General features: G+C 43.8%; 2 protein-coding genes across 2 annotated transcripts in view; one reads left to right on the top strand and one right to left on the bottom strand.

Moving 5' to 3' along the window:
• Nucleotides 1-6: 6 nt before the first annotated feature.
• Nucleotides 7-15,096, top strand: part of LOC137528821 (histone-lysine N-methyltransferase PRDM9-like) — a 33,763-nt gene continuing 18,673 nt past the window's right edge. The window contains exons 1-6 of the mRNA XM_068250433.1: nucleotides 7-106; nucleotides 3,643-3,778; nucleotides 5,826-6,023; nucleotides 9,005-9,107; nucleotides 11,265-11,363; nucleotides 11,691-11,873. Of these exons, the coding sequence (XP_068106534.1) occupies nucleotides 3,707-3,778; nucleotides 5,826-6,023; nucleotides 9,005-9,107; nucleotides 11,265-11,363; nucleotides 11,691-11,873 (655 nt within the window). The 5' untranslated portion in view covers nucleotides 7-106; nucleotides 3,643-3,706. The remainder of the gene's footprint in view (nucleotides 107-3,642; nucleotides 3,779-5,825; nucleotides 6,024-9,004; nucleotides 9,108-11,264; nucleotides 11,364-11,690; nucleotides 11,874-15,096) is intronic.
• The window catches only part of LOC137528823 (oocyte zinc finger protein XlCOF7.1-like), an 86,906-nt gene continuing 80,782 nt past the window's right edge, over nucleotides 8,973-15,096 (bottom strand). Inside the window, exon 7 of the mRNA XM_068250442.1 lies at nucleotides 8,973-9,061. The gene's annotated coding sequence lies outside the window, so the exon portion shown is untranslated. The remainder of the gene's footprint in view (nucleotides 9,062-15,096) is intronic.

Genomic DNA, 15,096 nt, shown 5'->3' with positions numbered 1-15,096 from the left:
ACTCTGCACGGACTACATCACCCAGGATGCTTCAGGAGCCTTGAAATGTGAGCCAATCACAGCCGAGGCTCTGCAGCCCTGCCCACTCACATGGTAGTAGAGACAGGTAGGAGCTTTGTTTATGGGGGAAAAAGTTACGTTTGGCTATTTCTGGGCATGTATGTCCTGCTGTATGTGTGCTGCAGATCTCTGTGCAGGTCACCCTGGGGTTATGGGGAGAGATTTTGTGATGTAAGCAAGGTAAAGGTGTACTTACCCCACCCTCCCCCATACATAGGGCTGTCCTGGGCTGCTATAGTTTGAATCAAGTATAAACTTTTTTATATTTATATGTGTGTCTTCTGCAATAAATACATAATAGGAAGTCAGAATAAACTATTGTGGTGTTTTCCCCTTTTATATGGATTTATACTGTAATTATAACATGGTTTAGAATTTATACAGCGCCAACATCTTCCACAGCTCTTTACAGAGTGTATATTTAGTCTTGTTGCTAACTGTCGCTCAGAGAGGCACACAGTCTTATCCCTACCATAGTTTTATGTCCATCATAGTCTAGGGCAATTTATTTAGGTGGAACCCAATTAACTTATCAGTATGTTTTTGGGGTGTGGGAGGAAACCGCAGTACCTGGAGGAAACCCACACAGACATTAGGAGATCATACAAACTCCAGGCTGACAGTGCCGTGGCTGGGATTTAAAGTGTACAAGAGCTGAAAAATACAAAGATTTTATACATACCTGGGGTTTCCTCCAGCTCCATCCACCTCTATCGCTCCCACGCAGCCATCTTTCGCTGCCTGCAGCTCTGGTACCGGGTTCCTGCAATTCCGTCAGTCGGAGCCAGTCTAGCGTAAGAGAAGTGCTCTGTTTGCGTATCTTATTATTAAGGATTTTGGGGGCTGACATTTATTTCCTTTTAAGCAATGCAGATTCCCCGGCTGGCCTGCTGATCCTCTGTGTCAATACTCTTAGCCATAGACCCTGAACAAGTATGCCAATCAGATGTTTCTGACTAGATTCATGCTTGTTTCAGGTCTGTGATCCAGACACTGCTGCTGTTGAAGAGATCAGAGGGGCTGTTTAAAAAGAAATAAATATGGCAGTCCCCGTACACCTCTCAGTTCGGGTGTGCTTTTAGTGAGATAATATGGAGAAAGTCCTGGTGTTGCGTGTGGTTTTTTTTTTTTTTTTTTTTTTTTGGTTAATGGCAGAAGTGTGCTTGTTTGTGTACATGTGACATGCAAAATGCGTAAGCCGCTGGCTTGTGAGGAGGAGGAAGGGGCAGCATGGTGGCGTAGTGGTTAGCAGTCTCACCTTGCAGCGCTGGGTCCTCGGTATGATCCCAGCCAGGGCACCACCTGCATAGAGTTTGTATGTTCTCCCCGTATCTGTGTGGGTTTCCTCTGGGCATTTTAGTTTCCTCCCACATCCCCAAAAATATTTTAAAAAGACCTTGTAGTTTTGAGAAGATAGATTTTAAACATGCAAAGGAAAAATCGTTTTTGAGTTTAAAATCCATTTTTCCTTTGCAACTGATCAAGGCTGTTACCGCATAAAAAGTTAAATTACCGACTAGTGATTATTAATTACAGATTATGTGCAGTAAACACCTCACTTAATGTCAATTCACAAAGTTGAACGCGTTTGGTAAAACAAGAAAAAAAGTTTGATATTGAAGACCAGCCAGCAGCTGTCAGGCAACAGGCATGCGGTAAAATTGACAGGCATAGGAGCAGCCACCACGTTCTTGTACTTGCTCTACTGGTGCCGATATACTGCCACACGGGACATGAGAATCTAATTAGCAGTTCGATAAGCATGGCGGGGGAGCCCAGCGGCTGCACTTTCATCCTGCTCTGCCACCAGCTTCTCCCCAGTCACTCCACCAGCAGCACAGACAGATTATTCCCCTGCAGCCCTGGGCCCAACATGCTGCCGCATGCTCTCCCTCCTGCACACTTGGATCGGGCTCAGTGATGTGTAACCCGGTATCCTGGAGCGGATGAGTCGTGTACACCAGAGCTGTTTCCAAACAAATAGACCAGTAACTTATCGAAAGACTCCCGCAAGTCTTAAAGTGGGATGGTCAGCCATAAAATCAAATTCCATTTACCCACTGCTATGTATTTATTATGCAGTCCACAACCTTACCCTGGATTGCAAGCATTTCAATATAATCATAAATGTTTCTGCTGTAATGAATCTCATCTCAGTCAGCTTGGCTCTATTTGATACATTGCAGAGGAGAAGGAAGCTTGGTATCTCCCCTCCCACATTTGTGCCCCTCACTGATTGGCTGAGTGCAGTTCAGTGTGACAGGAGGCTGAGAAGGGAAATACACCTCACCTCTCTGCAGAAGCTGTTATAAATATGATCTATGCTGTGCTCATGTGTTTACGAGGCAAGCTAGATATGACAGTACAATTTCTAGAAAGGGGGGAAAAAAAGTGCTGAAGAAATGACATCAGGATTGGCTTCAGTCAGAGATCGTAAAGATGGAAAATGCCTGAAAGTTTATCTATCTATCTATCTATCTATCTATCTATCTATATATATAAAAAAAATCGCGTGTGTGTGCCGCGATCACGCGAAAAAGCCTTGACCGATTTGAACGAAACTTGGTATACAGATCCCTTACTACCTGGGATGATATGTTCTGGGTGTCTCGGGTCCCCCCTGCACACATGGGCGGAGCTACAAACAGCCAATCAGATTTCACCCATTCATGTCGGGTCATCAGTGGGTGGAGACAAATACAAATTTCCCTGGGAAAATGTAAACTGCAGCCATTCTTACACTGATAATGGCAGGGTTCTTAAACTTTGCACAGTGTGTCACTGGGTGACTGGGATTAATATTCAGAAAAGTGGGTGGAGCCTACAAACGTGAATCAAACTTCACCTATTGCTTTTCAAGGGGAATATTTAATTGCTACCATTCTTACACTGTTAATGGGACAGGCCTCAAACCTGGTACAGTTGGTTATTGGGTGACTGGGGTTCAAATTCAGAAAACGGTGTGGAGCCACAAACAGCCAATCAGATTTTTTAATTATAATGCAAATTATTGATACGAAAAGACCGCAAAGCTCACAAACTTGGCCGTTGAGTAATTGTGCGTTAGGGATAGAAAAAATGGGCGGAGCCAACACCAGCCAAATACATACCCGGGGAACGCCGGGCAATCGGCTAGTTTACTATATAAAATTGACTGAAATCAAAATGTGTAAAGTACAATACGTATGTTATGTAAATTAAACAGGTATTTATCTGCTTGTGTGTGTTTTTTTTTTGTTTTTTTTTGGGTGGGGGGGGGGGGGGGGGCAGTATGGCTGTCCCTGCTGCTTTAAATGCTACATGCGGTATTTCATTGCCCAAAACTGATTTACAAGCCCTTAGGCTCCATTCACACCTAAACACTGCCATAGGCTTACATGGGCTAGCGATTCTTACAAACAGCTAAAGTTTTGTGCTGAGTGGGAATCGTGCGATTCCCGCTCAAGTGTGAATGGGCCCTTAGTGAATGCAGCCCAATGTGGCTAAAAGCAAGGAACGTCTGTAATTGAGATGGGAAGATTTTGCAGGGAATGGATTGTTGATAAAAGCTGCACTTCCTAATCCTCTGCTTCCTCCCTGTAGGGTGCTATGAAGGTTTGCAGCCTAGACCTTCTCTTATTGGAGAGAGAGCTGATAACAGATAGCCATGGAGAAGCAGCAAGTGCCCCAAGCTATAGTGAATCATGCCTTGGAGATCATCGCCATGTTGGCGGCAGAGGTGAGGATCAAGGAGATGTCATTCTTCTTTCATTCCAATTTTATGATAACTTTGTCGATTATAAATGGACCAATCCAATACAGCTGCATAAAATGAACCCATTAGCCCAGGGGTAGGGAACCTATGGCTCGGGAGCCAGATGTGGCTCTTTTGACGGCTACATCTGGCTCGCATACAAATCAGGAGGGGTTGATTCACTAAGCTACCTGCTCAAGCAGCGCAGCTTAGTGTGGCAGCGCAAGTAACATTTTCAAAGTAGGCACGCTACTGCTGTAGCATGCACTACTAACTTACTCGCGCTACCCCAAAACTAATGGCTGCTTCAATTGTCCCACCCTGGATCCTGTCAGGTCCAGTGATTTTGTAGGACGAGATCCCTGCACTTTGATTGGCCCAATAAGGCTGTCTGTCACTAGACAGGTGGCCTATTGGGCCAGAGTGTGGGGATGTCGTCCTACAAAGTGAATCGACCCCCCCCCCCCCCCCCCCCAAAGTCAGCTAGCTATTGGTATAAGCTGTTAGTCTGTATTTTTCCTGTCTGGCTCTCTGGGAAATTGCTGATGTTGCTGAAACCCAGAAGAAGCTAAAGACATGTCCGACACTTCCGCTGCCTGGTGGATCAACTGTATGCACATCACCATGACAACAGGGATTTGAGCCCTCTGCTGCGCATGCGCACTGTCCCATATTGTATGGCTCTCACGGAAATGCATTTTAAAATATATGGCGTTTATGGCTCTCTCAGCCAAAAAGGTTCCTGACCCCTGTATTAGCAGCCTCAATAGAACTATCTCGTTTGATAGAAGTACAATGCTTTTGACCTCTCACCTGTGCAGAACTCTTTGTGCTGCTGTAATTATCTTGGAATGCTTTGATCTCTCCCTGCTAACATAAAATACTGAAAGCAGAAGACCTCTGTTATTGTCTCACACTGCCCTCTAGTGACAGGTGGCCATAAATACACATTACAGCTGTGCTAATTAGGAGCTACCGGTAGGAAATCTAACAAAGAAGACATTTAAAAAATAAAGTGCTAACATAATTTGGCCTGGAGCACTTGCAAACTTCTAAATAAATTGGCTGCTAAGGGGTTAACATAAGAGCTGCATCAACTTGGAATTTTTTGCATTTAATTTCATTGACCACTCCTAGTAGCAATGGCAGGCAGTGGTGGATGCTCAATGAGATGCTAATAAGATTGAGTTGATGCACATCTTAAGTGTATGTAAATTTAAGCGGCTTGCAATTAGACCAATGAGGTGCAGTAATGATCAGTTTGGTTTCAAGGACAACTGAAGTGAGAGGGATAGCCAGATAGGGGGGCTGCCAAATGTATTTCATTTTTAACAATACCAATTGCCCGGCAGCCCTGCTGATCTCTTTGGCTGCAGTGGTATCTGAATAACACCAAAAACATGCATGCAGCTAATCTTGTCAGACCTGGCAATAATGTCTGAAACTCTTGATCTGCTGCATGCTTGTTCAGGGTCTATGGCTAAAAGTATTAGAGGCAGAGGCTCATCGGGACAGCCAGGCACTCTGCATTGTTTAAAGTGTACCCGAGACAACAGTGTACAAAAGTTTTATACTTGCCTGGGGCTTCCTCTAGCCCCTTCCACGCCAATCGCTTCCTTGCCACCGTCCTCCGCCTCCTGGATTCTTCGGTAGATGCCTCGTAAATTTGTCAGTCAGGGTCAGTTGTGGCAATCCGTCGGCACGCTACCACAGCAGGGAGCATTCTGCATAATGCTCCCGACATAGGGGGCGTGGCCAGGCCACGCATGCGTTTACTGAAGAATCCAGGAGGCGGAGGATGGCGTCGAGGGGGCTGGAGGAAGCCCCAGCTATGTATAAAAATGTGTATCCTGTCGTCTCAGGTTTACTAAATGGAAATACATATGGCAGCCTCCATATCCCTCTCAGTTGTCCGTTAGGTACTATCCAGAATATAAGGGAGCCCGGTGTTATGTATTTTTGCTGTGGAAGCAGTTTTATTTGGAAAGGTGTAACAAGCTGTCCCTTTGGCTTTATCCCTGTTTATCTGCAGGATATCATTGTTGTGAAGAAGCAGCATGATGGGCGGCGGCAGGCCTTAACTATTCATACCACAAAGGTCTGCAGCAGTGCTAGTGGCTCTCTGACAGGACATTCAGAACCCTTCATCACTTTCCAGGGCATGCAAGACTGGATGCCGAGGAGGATTGTGGAGCTAGCCAACAACATTATCCAGCTGCTGAGCAGTGAGGTGGGGAGTGGCGGATGGGGGGGGGGGGGGGGGGGGTGCAGAAAACAACTAGGAAGAAACTTTCCCATGAAATTTGCATGCAGAGGACTTCATGGTTTCCCATAGCTCTTGCTCTGTCATTTTTGCATTGTTGGATATGCATGAGTGGATCAGATTGGTTGATGGCTCTCAGACATGGCGATGTTACAGTGAGAGGGATATGGAGGCTGCCATAGTTATTTCCTTTTAAATAATACCAGTTGTCTGGCTGCCCTTCTGATCTTTCTGGCTTCAATAGTGTCTGAAACACACACCTGAAATAAGCATGTGGCTAAGTGTGGTCAAATTTGTCAGAGCACCTGAACTACAAGCTTAGTGCTTTGAGACATAGGCCTCAATTCACTAAGCTTATCTCCTGTCTTTAATAACTCTTCTAGAGTTGTTACCATGGTGATAAGGCATGTAGTATTCAGGAAACATTTTACCTCAGGCAAGCCTAAAGTTAACTCTTCTGTCTTTAAATTAACTCTCCAATCCTTAAAATAACTCCAGCGTTAAAGACAGGCTGTTAATTAACTGCATGTGAAAATAACTACAGAGGAGGTAAATTAACTACAGAGGAGGTAAATTAACTACAGAGGAGGTAACTTAAGGAATGAAGAGGTAAGATAACTCTCTCATGTGTGGAGGTAAGTTTTCTCTTGCTTTTTTGGCCTCAGTTCACTAAGATCATGCTAGAGATAATAAGGCAAGAGAAAACTTACCTCCACACGTGAAAGAGTTATCTTACCTCTTCATGCCTTAAGTTACCTCTCCTGTAGTTACCGTAATTTACCTCCTCTGTAGTTATTTTCACATGCAGCTAATTAACAGCCTGTCTTTAACTCTGGAGTTATTTTAAGGATTGGAGAGTTAATTTAAAGACAGAAGAGTTAACTTTAGGCTTGCCTGAGGTAAAATGTTTCCTGAATACGACATGCCTTATCACCATGGTAACAACTCTAGAAGAGTTATTAAAGACAGGAGATAAGTTTAGTGAATTGAGGCCATTATCTCTAGCATGATCTTAGTGAATTGAGGCCATTGAGGCTGACTTAGCAATTTCCTTCTAAACAATGCAGATTGCCTGGCTGTCCTGGTGATCCACTGCCTCTTTTACCTCTTGTAGCCATAGACACTGAGCAAGCACATCGGAGATCCGGATGTCTCTGTCAAGATTAGCTGTATGCCTGTTTCAGGAGTATGATCCAGACATTACTGATCAGAAAGATCAGCAGGACTGCCACACAAATAATATTATTAAAAAGGAAATAAATATGGCAGCCTCCACATGCTTCTCACATCAGGTTCCTTTTAAAGTATTGGAGGCAGAGGAAAAGCAGGCTATCCGGGCAATTGGAATAGTCAGCGCTGCGTAATATGTTGGCGCTTTATAAATACAATAAATAATAATAATAATAATAGTTTAACGTGAACAGTGTACTATTAGTTTATTTTTATTTTAATCAAATGAACCTCCCCCTAAGGAAGTTTTGTAAACGGTGTGGGCCTTGGATGTGAAGCAGGCACCCCAAAGCCCAGCCTAAAGCCCTATATCATACTAGACCCTTCCACCGCAATGAGGTCATCTTTTTGGAAGGGACCCTAGCCTCTAGCTACTTAACAAATGAGCAAGGTGTGAACCTGGGAGCAGCTTTTACAGACAACATGGCAGTGCATCATCAGACCAAGCCACATCTGACTACTAACAGAGGAGTGCAGAGGCCCCTAGAGGCAACATACACACCTTGGGCTTGTTTCACAAAACGGTGCTGTTAGCACAGCTGTTAGCACCGCTTTTCGCGCGTTTTAGCGTGAAAAAATTGGTTTCGCTCGAATAAACGGTTATCGCGCCCAAATTTCACATTAATGTGCGACCGTTAACACGTGAAAGATTTGCGTCAATGTGCGAACGCTAATTTTTGCGTGCAATAACCGTTATCACGTGAAATTTCGCACAAACACTTTTCACAGAGTGCTAACAGTTAGCACCGTTTTGTGTATCAAGCCCCTTATGTTTAAAACAGATGCTACAGATGCACTAGACTAGAGCTCTAAACTTTGAAAAAAAAAAAACGAAATGTAAACATAAATATCAAATGGAAGTTGAGGAAGTATTTTGAAGTTCCTGCATTAGGCACCAAGCATAGAACAGGCCAGGCTGGTTGACAGAAGTGTACAGTTTGCACATAGCTGTACAGAGAGGAGTAAACCAGCCTGATGTGTTAAAGTGAACCTCCGGACTAAAAATCGACTCAGCAGCACTGAAAAGGCTTGGTGTTTCTTTAACAGTTTCACAGCATCAGAACTTTGTTTCTCTTATACAAGCCTCATTCTTAGCTGCACAGAAGAAAACTGCCCGGGCTTTTTTCCCCTGATGCTGTGCAAAGCATGATGGGATTTCTGATTTTGTTGTTCTCGTTCTGCTGTTTTGGTGCAATTTTTTTTTTTTTTTTTTTTTTACATTTTGAATTTGACATTTGAAGCCTAGGGTGTGCAGCTGGGAAGGGTGATCAGGACACAGGACAGTTGGAACTGTGTCTCAGGCTCCCTGTCACCTCCTTTCAACCAAAAAGATGGCTGCCCCCATGACGAAGATGGCAGCCCCCATGAATCACAAACATTTGCCTGTTCTTTTAAAACAGGGTGGGTAAGAGATTATATTACCTTTCCTAATTAACATAACTAATGTAACTTGATGACAGTATGTTTGTTTAGGCTGAAGTTCCCCTTTAATAACAGAGGCTGATAGCAGGCAGCACCACAGCAGTGAATAGTGTATGTGTACAGGCTGGTGGTAGACCAGTACACACATGAAGATAATGGGCAAAATCTGTTATTTTGGGGTGGTTTGGTTACAGCGGCGTCAGAGGAAGGCGCTGGTTCTGCTTTTTTTGCCTTCTAGTTTTTGTTTTTGCGTCTTGCTTTGGTCGTCTTATCCTTATCACTCAATTATTTCTTAGGTACCAATGAAGTGTGAAGACGTCACTGCCGGTTTCTCAGGCAACGATTGGGCACATCTAGAAAGACATGAACAGCAATGTAATGACAACCAAGATGCCAGCGGTAAGAATGAGATGGTTGAAATGAAATGTGACTCTTCATTGAGAAAACCGACCTTGCAGCTGCTCAGCTGGCACAAGTTGTTTCAAGTTGCTTGCCTTGTGTATTTCAAAACAAAAGTTTGCCTTCTTAAAACAGAAGGTATTTGCAATAATTCAGGTTGGAGTGAGCATATGAGGTCTCCTACAATGCATCACTGCTGCACTGCTGACTACGCAAATCATAGTTTCTTGTCCCTGTAAGCCAATCATGTCAAACTCTGGCCCTTGGGCCAAATCTGGCCCCAAAGTGGTTTCTCCACTTTGCATTATGTTTGGCCCACTCTAGACCACCTGTATTAGAGATGAAGCACTGCAACACCAGGGAAGCCATATGGAGGAGTTAGAGTGAAAGCACTAAACAATAGGGGAGGCTGGGGGCCACTAGACACCAGGGAACTGTATGGGGAGGGAGGACCACTAGACACCAGGGAACTGTATAGTGGAGGGGGGAGGACCATTAGACACCAGGCCCGCGGCTAGGTCTCAGTGTTCAATTTCGGCCCACTTTGTATTAGAGTTTGACACCCATGCTGTAAGCTAACCACTCCTCCAGGACCGCTGGAATGCAATGATGCGATATTTAAAAACACATGCTCAGTGACTCTGCACTGATTGGAATGGACTCTGGCAAGAAGCTCTGCCATTCCCAGTCTTGACAGCTACTCGGTTTGAGAAAATGTGGAAAACAAGCAACAAGTGTTTCTGCTCTGTGCCACAAATTTGTCGTGCAGGAAAGGGAATGTACCTGGGCTGTCTGTTGTGAAAGAAATGCCACACAATCATTTGGATGCAAATCATCATCTGCAGATTTGTTCTGCTGTCAGCTTGTATATGGTAGGTTAAAGGCTAGGTTTACAGTGGGCATTGCATTCCTTGTAGTAGCAGAAACTCAATGAATCGTGAATGCAGTGCCACATGGTTTTCTTTTGTTTCGTTGCATACAGTCCATTAAAAGCATGCTTCATTGCAACTGTTAACGCATGTGTTTTGCAGTAATGCGCTGCATGCAGTGTGTTATAATACCGCACGCCGTTATACTGCAACGCACTCACTTCACTGTGACCATCCTCTGCTGTGGTGCACTGCAGTGTAGCTGTGTTACAAAGTGACTATTAATCCGCACCGATGTGAATGTAGCCTAAAGCTACGAAAATGTCCTCGAATTTTATTGTCCAATATGCTGCTGGGTAAATGTATAATATTGCTGTCGTATTTGCCACTGGGAGGCATTTGCTATTCTTAAAGGATAATTGTAGTTAGAGATGTATGGAGGCTGCCATATTTATTTGCTTTTAAGCAATACCAGTTACCTGGCTATCCTGCTGATCCTCTGCCTCTAATATTTTTAGCCATAGGCCCTAAACAAGCATGCAGCAGATCAGAGGTTTCTGACATTCTTGTCAGATCTGACAAGATTAGTTTAATGCTTGTTTCAGGCGTGATTCAGACACTACTGCAGCCAGATAGATAAGCAGGGCTGCCAGGCAACTGGTATTGTTTAAAAGAAAATAAATATGGCAGCCTCCATGTACCTCTCACTTCAGTTGTCTTTTAACACCGGTTCTGGCTGCATGCAGTTGAAATCTACACCGTTTGGAGACTTATCTCTGCCAGGGTGTAGATTTCAATGTCGCTACTCCCACCCTCACTACACTCATCTGTTCAATGACAGCCAACCAGAGTCTCTGGACAGGATCACCATGAGCCAATCACAGTGATCACTTTGCAAAAATGATGACTTTGGACACCATTAAATAGTCTCTGGACTATTATGTTGCTTCTCCTTGGTCGTCCTCAGATACGACACCCTTTCTATTCATCAACAGCACCACCTAGCAGCTGAAGGGGGACAGTAATGCTGGATGTGCATAAATTAAGTCCTAGATTTTCAGATGACTCGCTCTCAGTGCCTGCAGGTGCGGATGAGATGAGAGCAACTACTGTGAGCCAGGAATGCTATTCAGGAGGTGTTTTAAAATTAGTTTATCTGTCTGGGGGGGTAAAAGTATTTCTAAATAAACTAAGGAGGTATTTCACATTGTAATGGCACGGTAACAATGTTAAGCTTGTCTCCTTGTGACTGAAAAGTGAGTCCCTTTCACTTTTTTGTTTTCTTCAGGGAAAACAGCAGCTTTAGTCCAGCAAAACGTAGACATGGGAAACCCAATCAAATGCAGTATAAAGGAGGAGCCAGAGGATGGACCTTACCCAGGCTTTGGTAAGTATTGCAGCAGTCATGTGACAGCTTTGAGTCCGCTAGGAGAAAAGCGCGATATAAATGTTCTGTATTTGTTTGTTTGTTTGGTGCTCCTCTATAAAGAATCACAACCAGCTTTTTTCCGGCCACAAATTGTAGCCTGAGGGATCATGTCTCAAGTGTGTACGAGGCTTAATAACGCTGTCATCAGACAGGAGGGGTAGCGACAGATTCTTGTAGGTGTCCATCTTGGCTGAGAATAAAATCTGTGTCCAGTAGAGGCTGTAGAGTGGACACTAATTGTGGGGCTTTACCAGATGAGCTGAGAAATGTGCATACCTGTTTTAGATGGAATTTGTAGACCACCTTCATCAGAGCTGATCCCAGGAAGTGCAGACAGAACTTCTCCCGTATCTGATACTGACACCAGCATGCCGAATTCAGAAGAGCAACTTGGCTTTATTTCAACCTGTTATATCAAATCTGAGCCTGAATATTCTGATGAAACCACCATGGACAGCGTCTACTCAAGTAAGAACATCCTGTCTTGGGCCAGTCGTACAAATAATTTTGCAACTTTTATTATGTCATTTATTTTTTATTTGTATAGTGACATCTTCCATAGCGCTGTTCATAGTACAAAACAAATAGTGAGGATACAGGAGAGGTTTAAAACTCTTACAATCAGGACATCCAGCTATACAAATGCATACATACACAGTTGATGTGAGGTTTGAGACCTCACCAATTCTGGTGTCTGTTCGTATGATAAATTACATCAGAACAGGAAACACTAGGAGGAGGACTCACAATCTAGAGGGTAGTGGGTTGGAAACATTAGCGAAGGAGACACAGGGGATAGTGGATGAAGCCATAAACCTCCAATGCTATCCTATAGCAAATTATAGGCTTTTCTGAGCAGATTTGTTTTGAGAAGAAGTTTGAAGGTTTCCAGGCTCGGGGCATGATAGGCAGGCTGTGGGAGAGCGTTCCAAAGGAGAGGTGATGCTTTTGAGAAGTCCTGGATGTGGGAATGAGAAGTGGTGTCAAAGATAGAGGTTCCGGTTGGGCCTGTTGCTTCACCAATAGATTGGTCTACTTGCGGTGATAGTTTAGCGTTAGTGTGTGTGTGTGTGTGTGTGTGTGTGTGTGTGTGTGTGTGTGTGTGTGTGTGTGTGTGTGTGTGTCAGATGTTTAAATAGTAAATGCGTAAATAGTACGTGTTTACCATTTACCTGCTTCAGTGTTTTACGTCAGCTAATATCTGGAAATATGCCTGAAGTAGGGGACTAGATCCCAGAAAGCTTGCATAATTTAACTTTATCAGTTAGCCATTAAAATGTATCACTTTTACTTTTTCTACCTACATAATATGTTTGGCTAATACGGTACTGAAACATTTTTACAGCTAATTATAATGAAAACTAAAATCAAAATGGACAAATCAAATCTTGCAACATGTTCAAGTCACATAGATTTGCAGTAACCTTTACATAATTTTGCATCAACTTATTGCAGATTGCAAGTCCAGTAGAAAGTTGGCACTGACTCAAAACTTTTAATAACGGCCTTTAGACTTCTGTGGCAAAGGATTATGGGGAAATTAAAACACCTGTAGACTTCCATGCCAGACAGAAGCTTAAAGAGACTCTGTAACAAATTTTTCAGCCTTAGTTCTTCTATCCTATAAGTTCCTATGCCTGTTCTAATGTGCTCTGGCTTACTGCAGCCTTTCCTAATTGCACTGTCTCTGTAATAAATCTTATCTCCTTTCCTCTGTCGTGTCTGTCGGGCTAAGGCTTGAATGTGTGGAATGTGCAGGGCTGCTTGTGATTGGATAGAAGTGATACACACCCTCTGCAGGCCCCCTGCACACTCTGTATGACACACACTCTGCTTATGTGAGCCTATTACAAGCTGGTTAGTTTGTTTGTAAACACTGCCTAAAACTGTTAATTACAAGCCAGGATTGCAGCAGAGTGGCAGAACAGCACAGAGGGGCACAGGAGAAAATAAGGAATAGAGTGGTATGCTTTTTAGTGTAAGAATATTAGAGTACAGATTCTCTTTAAGGGGAAAATCAAAATGTGTTTAACATCCGAATTTCCTTATCAGATTCTAAAATTATTTTTTATTTAAATCCAGCCTCAGGGGGAAAACCGTAGAACAGATTTCACTATGCCATTACTTATGTAATGAACATGAATCCAAAGTGGAGAAGCCTTCTGTGAAAACTAATTGCAACCCATGATCCAGAAGCTTGTAGGACCACATTGAGCAGTAGTGAGTTGAAAGCCTGGTAAACACCCAATTTTAATTGGCGATTTTATCACTTCCATGTAGTATGTGAGCTTCCCTACACACGCTGTTCCTAGTATTCAGTATCTGTTGGCTCTCGTGCTACACACAGGTGGTAGAATTGGCCAATCATTGGATGTGTGTACCAGCCCCTACAAGTCACATCTGTCCCTCACCACAGCTCCGGGCTTCTCCTGCTGGCAGCTTCTGCAGATCGCCGACCCCCAGATGGGTCGGTGTCTTCTGCGCATGCTTGGGCCTGTGCCGCTGTTAGGCTTGGTGGTGTATTCTCCACAGTCAGCATGCAACGCATGAGCTGACGTGAAGGAGGTACACACACTAGCACAAGGAAACAGGCTATCCCTAGTATAGTGGAGGGGAGGACGGACTCCAATAGGAGATTGTGGTGCACAGAGCCGGTGCAGATCCGAACAGCCACAAACAATGCTTTCGTGATAACGTCTCAGCGCAAAGTAGCGCTGAGCGCATAAACCAGAACTGAGGAGATCAGGACAGGTAGACAGAATGAACGCTTGCTAGCTAGCCGCTACTTAGTGACAGCAAGCGTCCACAACAAGACAGACTGGAATGAGGCAGCCAATGCGTTGCAGCGATGGCGTGCCTCACAAAGACAGGACTGGATAGTCAGGAAATAGCAGGATCAAGATAGATGAACGTAACACAGACAAATATACAATAAGTATGTTTTCCTAGCGTATTACAATTACAGCTATCAATGAAACTATTTGTAACGTCTGACTAACATATGTATATATCGGCAATGAACCGATATATGACATAAGCAGGAACACTGACTAGGACTGGAGCAATACAGGGAACAGGACTCAGAAGGATTCGCTATCTCTTCGCAGAGATGAACGCAATCCACAAACGGTAACAGAACAGGATTCAGAAGGATTCGTTATCTCTTCGCAGAGATGAACGCAATCGCAGAGATGAACGCAATCCACAAACAGAACCAGGAGCAGGATAACTAACTCAGCACGGGTGATCACGATACGCGCAAACTACCAAAACGTGCTGGAAAGCTGACTAACTAAACACAGGATATAAAAAGTTCGTGTACGTATACATCAGCGACACTGATGTATCAACGTAACACGAATACAAGGAAAATAATAAACGTGCTGGTATTCATATATATTGGCAATGAACTAATATATGATGCAAATACCAGCAAAGTATCTTTAGAACAAGAAACACGATCTGGGGCTGAAGAAACAGCAAGACAGGCTTAAACTGAAGCTATGATAACCCGAGGAGTCCTGCAGGAAGCAGATCTTTATACTGAGGTCATCCAATTGGAGCAGACATGCAGATTCCCACACAGGTGAATGATAATCAGTCACAAGCTGACAGCAGGGAAAGGCAGACAAAGCTATGCAGCTTGCATGGAAAGAGATCAGAACTGCCTGAGCTGCAGCACTACTACTGC

Source organism: Hyperolius riggenbachi, chromosome 8 (assembly GCF_040937935.1).
Source record: "Hyperolius riggenbachi isolate aHypRig1 chromosome 8, aHypRig1.pri, whole genome shotgun sequence".
Taxonomy (NCBI): domain Eukaryota; kingdom Metazoa; phylum Chordata; class Amphibia; order Anura; family Hyperoliidae; genus Hyperolius; species Hyperolius riggenbachi.
Note: the sequence above shows the minus strand (reverse complement) of the source record. Positions and strands in the feature narration are given on the sequence as shown.